The 12327-nt window shown below is 39.5% G+C and overlaps 1 protein-coding gene across 1 annotated transcript in view; it reads left to right on the top strand.

Moving 5' to 3' along the window:
• uba6 (ubiquitin like modifier activating enzyme 6) overlaps positions 1-12327 on the top strand; it is a 147187-nt gene that overhangs the window by 21224 nt on the left and 113636 nt on the right. The window contains exons 3-4 of the mRNA XM_078570336.1: positions 5418-5512; positions 8865-8893. Of these exons, the coding sequence (XP_078426462.1) occupies positions 5418-5512; positions 8865-8893 (124 nt within the window). The remainder of the gene's footprint in view (positions 1-5417; positions 5513-8864; positions 8894-12327) is intronic.

Raw genomic sequence — 12327 nt, 5'->3', positions numbered from 1 at the left:
TATCTATTAAGCTATTTTGGAGCAAAATTTAAATCACATTTTTGCCAAACTCAAAGAGCTCTTAAGTGGGTATAATTTTGTAAATTAAGATCTGTTGTGTAAGTGGTAATGAGTTGACTTCTTCACAGACTGTTCTTGTCCACATTGAATAAACATGAAGATTATATAACAGTTAAAATCACCCTGTGACCATATTAATAGTTCTTATAGGCTTTCCTAGTGTCCAGTATGTTTACAGAGGTTTGTTGCTCAGTGTTTCCAGCCCCAAGTATTTTTCCTTCTGGCAGGTTTTTTCATCTGGAAGGGTTAGGGCTATTGTTTCATTGTGGAGTCATTGACAAATCCTGATTTGCGCTTCTGCTGTGATATTTGTGGTTACACCCAAGTTTCCTTTGGGCTCGTAAGGAACGTATTGTTTCTATTTCACTTTGTGGGCTTAGTTACTGCTGAGGAAATCCATCACCATTGTGGATCAAGAGAATACAAGTAATGGGAGTACCCACACTGACTTTTTTGGAAAAATTTTTGAAAGATTAATGGAATTCATTTTCATCTTTACCTTCAATGGTGGAACTCGCAGTTTTAATCTTAGCAATTTCAACGGGTGAAAATTGGGCAGGTTCTGCAGTGGGCAGGTGATCCATTCTGCCCAGGCGGTTACCAAGGGTCCAGATCTCCTGGCTTTTGTTGTCTTAATTCTTCATTTGATTTCATTGAAATAGTCAATCGGTTTGAAGCAAAAAAGCTATTGAATACTTGGAGTTGGGATGTGCTGTATGACATTGAGAGCAGAAATTAAATTGGTTTTTAATCTATATAACACAAAAAGGTCCCTGACATCATGACATAAAAACAAGCTTAGACTATTCAGATCTTCAAACTTATTCTGCCATTCAATTCGATCATGGCTGGCCTGCATCTTAACTCCATCTACCCACCTAGGTTCTGTAACCCTTGATACCATTGCCAAACAAAAAATCTATCAATCTCAGTTTTGGCGTTTTCACTTGACCTGTCTTCAACAGTTTTTTGAGTGAAAGAGTTCCAGATTTCCACCACCCTTCGTGTGAAGAAGTTGTCCCTGACATTGTGAGTGGACAGCCCAGCTCTAATTTTAAAGTTATGCCCCCCTCGTTCTGGACCCCCTACCTGAGGGAATATTTCCTCTTTCTAACCTATCAACTCCCTTAATAATGTTAAAACACCTCAATTAGATCATCCCTTAATCTTTTATATCAAGGAATGCAAACTTAGTATATGCAACCTGTCCTCAAAGGTAAACCTTTTTTGCCTCTGGAACCTTCTGCAGTACCTTCAAGGCCAATGCCTCATGTATGTGGTGTGGTGTCCAGAACTGAAAGCAATATTCTAAACGGGGTCTAACCAAAACCTTATATAACTATAACATCATTCCCACCTTTTTGTATTCCAATCTCCTTGAGATAAAATTGTTAAGGAACATTTTCTACAAAATATAATGGTGATATAACCAGTAGCATCCTGTTTTTTTTTCATTTATTTCACGGGGTATGAGCATCGCTGGCTAGGCCAGCATTTATAGTCCATCCCTAATTGCCCTTGAGAAAGTGATGGTAAGTGGCCTTCATGAAGCGCTGCAGTCCATGTGGTGTAGGTACACACAAAGTGTTGTTAGGAAGGGAAGTCCAGGATTGTGACCCAGCGACAGTGAAGGAACGACGATGTAATTCCAAGTTAGGGTGGTGTGTGGCTTGGAGGGGGACTTCCAGGAGGTGTCATTCCCATGCATCTGCTGCTCTTGTCCTTCTAGGTGGTAGAGGTCACAGGTTTGGAAGGTACTGTCTTGGTGAGTCACTGCAGTGCATCTTGTACATAGTACATACTGCTGACACTGTACATTGGTGGTGGAGGGAGTGAATGTTTAAGGTGGTGGATGGGGCACCAATCAAGCAGGTTGCTTTATCTTGGATGGTGTCAAGCTTCTTGAGTGTTGTTGGAGCTGCGCTCATCCAGGCAAGTGGAGAGTATTCCATCATTCTCCTGACTTGTGCCTTGTGGATAGTTGGCAGGCTCTGGGGAATCAGGAGCCAAGTTACTCACCACAGAATACCTAGCCTCTAACCTGCTGTTATAGCCACAGTATTTAAAGGCTGGCAAAGTTCAGTTTCTGGTCAATGGAAACCCACAGGATGTTGATAGTGGGGAATTCAGCAATGGTAATGCCATTGAATGACAAGGAAAGATGGTTAGATTCTTTCTTGTTGGAGATGGTCATTGCCTGGCACTTGTGTGGTGTGAATGTTACTTACACATATCAGCCCAAACCTGAATGTTGTCCAGGCATTTGCTGCATATGGACACAAACTGCTACAGATTCTGAGGAGTTGCAAATGATGCTGAATATTGTGCAATCATCAGCGAACATCCCCACTGCTGACCTTATGATGGAGGGGAGGTCATTGAGGCAGCTGAAGATGGTTAGGTCTAGGACACTACCCTGAGGAACTCCTGAAGTAATAAAGGCAAAATACTGCGGATGCTGGAAATCTGAAACAAAAACAAAGTGCTGGCAAAACTCAGCAGGTCTAACAGCATCTGTGGAGAGAAAAACAGAGTTAACGTTTCAAGACCGTATGACTTACGGACTCGAAACGTTAACTCTGTCTTTCTCTCCAGAGATGCTGTCAGACCTGCTGAGTTTTTCCAGCAGTTCTTGTTTTTGTTCCTGCAGTGATGTCCTGGAACTGAGATGATTGACCTCCAACAACCACAATCATCTTCTTTTGTGCCAGGTATGACTTCAACCAGGGGGAGTTTTCCCCTTGATTCTCATTGACTCCAGTTTTCCTAGGGCTCCTTGATGCCAAACTCGGGCCCAGTGATGGTGGTATCTGAGTCATTGCAAGGTATGATTCCGTGAGTATGACTATGTCAGGCTGTTGCTTGACTAGTCTGTGGAACAGCTGTCCCAAATTTAGGCACAGGCCAAAGTTGGTGACGTCACTAAGGAGGACTTTGCAGGGCTGGGTGTGACATTGTCATCTCCAGTGCCGAGGGTTGATGCTGGGTAGTTCATCTGATTTTTTTCATTATCAGCTTTTCTATAGCGGTTTGTTATAACTGAGTGGCGTTTAAGAGTTGCTGTGGGTCTGGAGTCACATGTAGGCTGGACAAGGTAAGGACGGTAGATTTCCTTCCTGTGAAGGACATTAGTGAACCAGATGGGTTTTTACAACCATCGACAATGGCTTCACGGTCACCATTACTGAGACTAGTTTTTCAATTACAGATTTATTAATCGAATTTTAATTCCATCAGCTGCCATGGTGGGATTTGTACACCTGTCCCCAGAGCATCCACCTGGGCCTCTGGATTCCCACTACGCCACCCCCTCCCCCTAATTGCTACATGAAATTTCTTTCCTGGAGAAATGATAGCACGGGGAAGGAGAAGAGAGATATGACCTAGGTATTTAAGGTTAACATAGAGATGCATATGTGTGCATATAAAATATCGTGGTTGATGTGTGCTAGATACAAAGCTCAAATTAGGCATAAGTTTGGAAGAATTTTAATCCCAATGCTCTCAATTAAAACCTTTTTTAAAAAAGTTGAAGATAAATGTATGTTTAAAAATTGAGACTAAGGATTAAGATAAGAATAGGTGTAGACAATTAAATTCTTTATAAACAATAGCGCCTTTGCTACTGGAATTTGGGATGACTCACCTGGGGAATGGAGCTGCCCACTGGCTCAGTTCATAGCACCCTCGCCTTTGAATCAGAGGGTTGTGGGTTCATGTCCCACTCCCGGAAACCAAGAACTGTGATTGTACTCGAACGAGTTGCAATCTGTGACTGTTGATAACTCGAAAGAGTTTCAGGTTCTGCAGATTCTCTTAATTACCTTTATGGGCCTGAGAATTTTATCTAATAGATTTCTGCTATAGTTCATTCTATCCTCAAAGGATTGATTGGCTTGCATGAAATACATGACCTACCAAATTGTATACAATTCATGGAGGGAACTGACTTGATGAGCTGCATGATTTTTCTGCTTCCTTTCTCTCCATCTAACTTGCTGTCATAAATATATTTATGTTCATTACATTTCGCATTTATATATTGGAGCAATTCATTGTTGCTACCTCTCTCTCAGAACACATGATGCAAAACATATAACTTTGGTATAATTAGTACATTACCCTGCTGTGTCCTGGTATTTTTTAATAAGATACAGCTGCACTGTTACAACACATAATGAAGCAATTGCATATTTGCTGTTGCAGTACATTGTCACAGATTTGTAGTAATACACTACAGCTGTGGCTCAGTAGCAGCACTTCCACCTCTGAGTTAGAAGGTTGGGGTTCAACACCTACTTTAAAAACTTGAGCACATAATCCAAACTGAGGGAGTGCTACACTGTTGGATGTGGTGGCCTTTGGATAAGTCGTTAAACTGAGATCTTTTCTTGGCGTTGGACAGAATAGATCCTGTTCAGGGAATAGCAGGAAAGATCACTCTGGTGTCCTGGTCAATATTTCTCCTTCAACGAATATCACTCAGAACAAAAATAAAAACAGAAAATGCTGAAACCACTCAGATGTCAAGGCAGTATCTGTGCAGCTCGATACAGAGTTAACATTTCAGGTCGCTTACCTTTCATCTCTAAAAACATAGTCATTATCGTATTGCTGTTTGTGGGACCTTAGTATGCGCAAATTCGCTGCAATATTTATTACATTACAACACTGACTACTTCAAAAGGACTTCATTAGCTGTACCCTGATTGTGACAGAGGCACTATGTAAATACAAGTCTTTGTCTTCACTGACTTAGGATGTGAGCCTCCAGGGAGTAGCGCAAGTAGATATCACCAAATGTGAAAGTTACACATTTCATTCTATGAAAAGTATAAGTGAGAAAAGATTATGCATTGACTTTGCTGCCTTGAAACAAATGCTGGAGAGAAAGGAAATCTGTAAAGTTAGATGAATGGATGTAAGCCAACAACTGTTGGATTGCTTTACTAAAAAAAATGTATGTACAAGGAAGTTGTTTGGGGTCATGGAGGGGGATCATCTCACAAAGTAACTTCTTACACATATTATGGAAGCCTTTAATTTTTTGACATTTCCATTGTGTGCACAATGTCTACCTTTGCTAATTTTATTCAGAGAAAGAAGGGAATTGGTTAAATGCATACCAGTTGTACCAAACTTCCAATTTTTACCTTTCATCTCTTGGCTATCCAAGCTTTGTCAATACATGTCAATTTTTATAATACTCATGTCTCAGTTGGTGGACAATCATACTCCTTTTTTTACTGACATACATCATTGATTAATTGTTAAGTGAAAGTAAGTAGTTCACATAAAGAGACATTACATCAATATTCTGCTTACCAGCTCTTATATTTTATCCCCTTTCCCTGCAGCCGGCAGCGCTACGTTCTCGGAGACAATGCAATGTATCAGATGGCTCAGTCTTGTGTTTTCCTAAGTGGAATTGGTGGATTAGGTGTTGAAATTGGTAAGCCAAGTTTTTAACATATTACAAAAATAAAGAAGGGACATATGATTTTAAAATTGTGATGGAGTCATGTCAACATGTCCTAGTGCAATAAACTTCTGCCTTTTAAGACTGTTACACCTGAAATCTGCAGTTTGCCCGTGTACAACACCCAGCAATCCGCTAAATTATCACAGTCTCAGAATAAGGAGCAGGCCATTTAGGACTAAATGAGGAGCAATTTCTTTACTCAAGAGGGTGGTGAATCTTTGGAATTCTCTGCCCCAGAGGGCTGTGGAGGCTCAGTCGTTGAATATGTTCAAGTCTGAGATCACTAGATATTAAATTACATATTAAAGACATCAAGGGATTTAGGGATAGTGCCGGAAAATGGTGTTGAAGTAGAAGATCAGCGATGATCTCATTGAAAGGCAAAGCAGGCCCGAAGGGCTGAATGGCCTACTCCTCCTGCTTCTTATGTTCTTATTATTAAAAGTCTCGTGAAAATCACATTCTCCTTTGAAACTTTCCATATAAACATTTTCAATGGAATTTCAAATACTGAATTGTTAACCTTGGCACCAAAAGGTGGTGCTCTAATAGAAATTCCTAGTGTTACTGCCTTTATGAACACATGACAGCTCTTGATCACAACATCAACTGGTGCTGTAAAATCATTCCCTGCTACATCATTGTCATAGCCCCATTTGCTATATCTTCAAGATACATGTTTGCCCCCAAATCAGCTACAACTCTGCTTTCAAACTGCCAACTGATCACCTTTGTGCCCTTCACTCACCATGAAACTTCTGCAGCTAGCATTCATTCTTTGAGTTATCAACCTGCTTACTCAGTTCTTTACCTTGCTTTTGATGACTTTATCATCATTAAACCCCTGGCCATTCCTCGTCTGCCATGATCCTCATCTTTGCCCCCTCATGTCCAAAGGGCACAGACTTTAATGTTTTTGGTACATAACTAGTTTACCCCCATTTATTGCCAGAGCTGGACCAAATCCTGTTCTCTGCCAAAATGGCTCACCATTCCAGGATTGTCCTGGAATGCAAACCTATGATTCTCTGCATTTTTTCACGATCAACCATCTCCTAACACCCCACGCCCTGCTCTCCCACTCTCACCAACAATAATGGACATCTATTAATATCAAAACCAGTCATTCAGCTGCCTCTGCCACCTTCCCCTTCCACTGTAAGAATTCTCCTGTCCTAGCCCTTTCTCTATTTTCTTGCGTCAGAAACAAAGAAATTTATGGAACAGAGGGTCATCAGGCCCATTGTGTCTGTGTGAAGAAAAAAAGAACTTTCCAACCTGATTGGTCCATAACCTTGTGGGTTATGGCTCTTCAGGTGCATATCCTAGTGCTTTTTAAATGTAATGAGGGTTTCTGCCTCTACCACCCTTTCAGACAGTGAATTACAGACCTCCACAAACATCAGGATGAAAAAAGTTATCCTCAACTTCCCTCTAACCCTTCTGCCAATTACTTTAAATCTATCCCTCCTGTTTTTGAGAGAAATAGGTCCTTCCTATCAACTCTATCTTGACTTCGCAACTTTGTAAACCTCAAGTAATTCTTCCCTCGACTTCCTCTGTTCCAAGGAAAACAGCCCCAGCATACCCAGTCTTCCCTCAACCAATATTTCCCAGTCCTACCACATCCTCGTAAATCTCTCTCTAATCACATCCTTCTGTAATGTGGCGACCAGAACTGCATATCATACTCTGGCTGTGGCCTAACTAGTATCTTATATAGTTCTAGCATAAACTCACTGTGGTTAAATACTATGGCTCGACTAAGTGACCCACGTGCCTTATTGACCACTTTATATACCTGTCCTGCTTTCAGGGATCTGTGGACTTATACTCCAAGGTTCCTCTGCTCCTGTACGCCTTTCAGTGCTTCACCATGCATTATGTATTTCATTGCATTATTTCCCTAAATGCATTTGTCATATTTCTGCTTACCTGACGAGTTCATTGATGTCTTTCTGCCAGATATAGCTTTCTTGTTCACAGTCAACCACATGGCCAATTTTTGTAATGTCTGCAAACTTCTTAATCAGGCCTCCTACATTTAAATCTAAATCACTGGTATATACTATGAAAAGCAAGGGACCAAGTCCTCAGCCCCAAATTTTTTTCCCCTTACATATACTTATTGAATACCTTTTGAAAGCCCCACTACCACACACACATTATAATCAGCTCCTCTCCCTCCACCACCCTTTCAGACAGTGCATTCCAGATTATAACCACTCGCTGCGTAAAACAAAGATTCCCCTAAATTTGTTCTTTTACCAATCACCTTAAATCAGTGTTTCCTGGTGCTTGACCCTTTCTGGCAATGGGAACAGTTTCTCTCTATCTACTCTATCTTTGATATGATTTTGAACACCTATATCAAACCTCTCGAGCTTCTCTGCTCTAAGGAGAGCAACCTCAGCTTCTCCAATCTGTCCATGCAACTGAAATCCCTCGTTCTTGAAACCATTGCTATAAGCATTATAGATTGCTGAGAGAATTGTACGTATATTTAATTGGGATTCTTAAAGCGTCTATTATTAAGTATAATTGTACAGAATAGTGTAAGTACTTTATTACAAATTACTCTGAATATTGTAGTACGGATTGTGACATTGTAATACTGATTATGCTCAGTACTATATAGATTACTGTGCATATTATACTAAAAGTTCCAGTATTATAGACAAGATTGTTGTTTACTATTAGTGTGAACGTTAAGTATTATAATACTGTTAACTCAGAATATCAAAAATGATTGTGAATACTATATTACAGTTTATTTCTAGTATTGGCATAAGGATTATCCTTCAGGTTATGATGATCTTGACATGTCTTGCCTTAATTACGTTACCAACTTCTACACTGATGCACTTTTCATCAAATGTACAGAGTTGAGTTTGGAGTACGAATTCTGGCTGAATTTATTCCCTCCCTATCTCAAAGTGCTGAGGTATATTGTAACATCTAGTTTATCACCTTGCTGAGATCTGCTATTCAAGCTCAGACTAAAGTTCAATCTGCCATTTACCCTGTCTCTATGGTCTAATGGGATACCATAGAAGGCATGTACACTGAGTTATTAGAAGATCTTGGATTCAAAAGATTTAAGCAAATGCTTTGATAAAGGTGGTGAGCAAAACACAAGGAAGGTTATAAGCTAATGAAGGACTGAAACAGTTTAAATATTTGATTCTGCTTTCAGTTTTTCTCATGGAAATGGAACAATGCGTTATAATTGGTACCTTTTGTGTAAAAAATGAATATTGTTTTAAGTGAGATATTAAAATTGTTTAAGGCAAGCATAACAGATTTTTTTCTACCTTTGCAGCGAAGAACATTATTCTTGCAGGCATAAAGGTATGGTGAATCTTAAGTTATAAACACTCTTGATTTGTTGTAATTTTTCAAATTTCTAAAACATTGGTAGTCTTCCCTGGTTTTCATCTTAGTTTTTCCACTTTTAAAACTTACAGAAGCTCCTTAAGGGTCTTAAAGGAGACATCAGTGGCTGAGAAATGTATGTTTAGAGAGGGGCTTGCAGAACATGGGTCCTAGGCAGCTGAAGGTACAACCATCAATGGTGAGTTGAAGGGAATTTGGGATACACAGGAAACCAGAGTCAGATGAGTGGACATCTTATTGTAGGACTTGAGGTTACAAAGAAGGTCGATTTGAAGTCTTGAAGTTAAACACAAGAATAGAAATTTTACATTTTTGGCACTGGAGGACCAAGAGCAAAGGTAGGCCAGTGGGGAAAGGAGCGATTACTGTGCAGGACTTGGCATGTCACAGGATATGAGCTGTAGAATTGTGGATGAAGCTTACAAAGGGAAGAGGTTGAGAGGCTGGCAAGAGAGCATTGAAAAAGTCTGTCTATAGATGTCCAAGCTTTACTTATTGTGTACCCTCTTACACGCCTATCAGTTGCCCGTGTACCCCTACCAGCACACAGATTTAGTATTTTAACTCCTTTAATGCTCAAGCATTGTAAAAATATATATATATACAAATTATATACATACAACTTAAACTTGCCATATTAGTACTAACTACCATTAATGCATCTGCACATAATGTTTGGAGCAATAGGTGATATTTTGGGTCTTAAGTTGTTTTCTACACAGGCATTGACAAGACTTGAATTTCATTCCATTGAGTGATGAAAATCCACTTTGTAAGTTGCAGCAAGCAATATCAAAACCTGAACAGCCATATCTGACAATGTGGCGAACCCTGCTCACACTTGGATGCAAAATTCAGCCATTTGCTCTTGTTGGAACCAGCGTTCCCACTAAGCTGTGCATGTGCAAAGCCAAGCAACAGCTTTGAAGGTACTGCGCAGGCCTTGTTTAAAAAAAACTGGCAGTTCACAATCACAAAATTTTAAAGGAAACATTGGTTAGAACTCAATTTTGAATCACTTGTCAACTGAGATGTCCAGGGCAAGCCTGTGGCATGGATGCTGCAGAAAAAATTTTGAAAGGTTAGCAGACCTAGCAATTCCCTGGGCACAGAACAGACCTCTCCCAGCAGTTTTGCCTAAATCCAGGAAGACAAACCTGTTGGTAGAAATAACTAAGGCAAAACTCATTTTGATCATTCCTTCCTATTTGTCATTTTCCAGTAACACTTTGAAATAACTCAAAGTTCGAGAATCTGGCAGGTTAATTTTGCCAGAAGCAAACTTTCCCCATGCCGGTTTTAAGAAATGCAGTTCATAAACAGGGTGCCATTCCGATGTGTAACCGTTGTACATGCAAACTACAGCAGTCCCACTTTCCAAATTAGCTTTTCTTTTCCTTGAGATGCATTATTTTTAATTCACCCTAGTGAACTTAACATTGTATCCAAAAAATGAGATTGCTTACACAGTTTTCATTGTTTTGTTTCCTCTAAGTATTAACATTTTAGATTAAAATATTTCTCACTGTAATGACCCAGCTTTTCTTAGTAAAGTTTTGCATATCAAATTTAAATTGGGATTGGTTGTATTCTTAATAAAGCTCATCAATTTTACAAGGTGACCAGACTAGTTAGCCTGTGAAATTGATGAAAATAATTCAAGGTTATCTCAATGTTATTGATTTCAAAACATATTTGAATTCCTCCCCCCAAAAATGTATAAAAGTCAAAACTATCGCTTTGAAAGATAGGGGAAAGGACAGTACAAAGGAGGAGAAAACATTGGACACCAGCAAGCAAAGATTTATTTTTAAAAGCTGAACCTATTAACCCAAGGAATATTTCAGCAAGTTTATGACCTGCCCCTACCACCTGTGTGGCCTCTGTGACTCTGGTAATAAGCTTAATTGCAAGTCTTTCTTTTAATTGTAAACCATCTTAACAAAGTAAGCAGCAGCTCTACTTGCCAATAAGTTTAAACCTGATCAACTTTCACCAAAGTCTGAAGAATCTGTTATTTAACTGTCTATAGTGCCATCCGTTCTGGTGATTGCAAGTCTGCAGCTCCTAATTTAATTCAAATTGCGACAAGTTACAGTGAACTGAAAGAAAGTAAAGAAGGAAGCATTTGAGAGAGAGTGCCAGCAGAGGAGGTGCAAGAGGGGATTCACCATTGAGCAATCTTTCTAGCTTACATGCTTAGAGATGTCTCACATACCCTCTGAGATACAGTTTGAGAATCCTTGGCCTAGCCTGAAGTTGATAAAGGCACCAGATGAGTTGAGATAGGAGTGGAGATGGAATTACACTTTGTGAACATAGAAACAAGAGTAGGCTATTTAGGCCTTGAGCCTGTTTCGCCATTCATTGAGATCATAGATGATCTGTGACCTAACCCCATTTACCTGCTTTTGCCCCATAACCTTTAATGTTTTGGTTAACAAAAATCTAGCAATCTGATCTAAAATAACAATTGGTTTAATATCAATTATTGATGCAGAAGATAGTTCTAAACTTCTACTACTCTGTGTCTAGAAGTCTTAATGTCACTTCTGAAAGATCTGGCTTTAACTTATAGACTGTGTCCCCTAGTCCTAGACATCCCAACCAGCAGAAATGATTTCTATCTGCCTATCTGTTCTCCTTAACATCTTAAGAACTTTGATCAAATCACTGTTGATACTTCTAAATTCCAGGAAATACAGCCTTAGATTGTTATCTTTCCTCCTAATTTAACCCTTGGATTAGAGATATAATTCTGGTGACTCTGCACTGCACTCCCTTTAAGGGCAATATATCCTTTCTAAGGTGTGGTGCCCAGAACTGCTCGCAGTACTCTAGGTGTTGTCTAAGCAGGGCTTTGTGTAGCTGCAGCATTGCTTTAACCCCTTGTGTGCTAGCCCTCCAACTGTACAAGCCAGCATTCCAGCTGCCTTTGTGATTTCTTTTGTATATGTTCATGACATTTTAATCCATGTACCTGGATTAGCAAGTCTTTGGACCTCCATCGTTACCAGCCATTTAGAATATTCACTGTTTTTAGGTCTAAAGTGGATAACCTCATATCTGCCTACATTGAAATCCATTTGCCATGGTTTTTCCCATTCACTTGATCTATCAAATTTCTCAGTAATTTTATGCTTTTATTTACACCACTTACAATACTGCCTATCTTTGTCTTTCTTTTGGCTTTTTATGCCATCATAAATATGGTGAATAGTTAAAGCCCAATACAGATCCTTGCTGGATACCATTAGTCACATTGTGCCAATTAGAGTATGTGCCCATTATCCCTTTATGGCTAATTTCCTAGCCATCAGTAATTTGCCTTCAATTTCTTGAGATTCAACTTCAGCTAGCAGTACCTTAAGAGGGACTTTATAAGATAC

Source organism: Cetorhinus maximus, chromosome 2 (assembly GCF_964194155.1).
Source record: "Cetorhinus maximus chromosome 2, sCetMax3.hap1.1, whole genome shotgun sequence".
NCBI classification, from domain to species: Eukaryota; Metazoa; Chordata; class Chondrichthyes; order Lamniformes; family Cetorhinidae; genus Cetorhinus; species Cetorhinus maximus.
The sequence above is the reverse complement of the archived record's forward strand: the minus strand, read 5'-3'. Positions and strand labels throughout refer to the sequence as shown.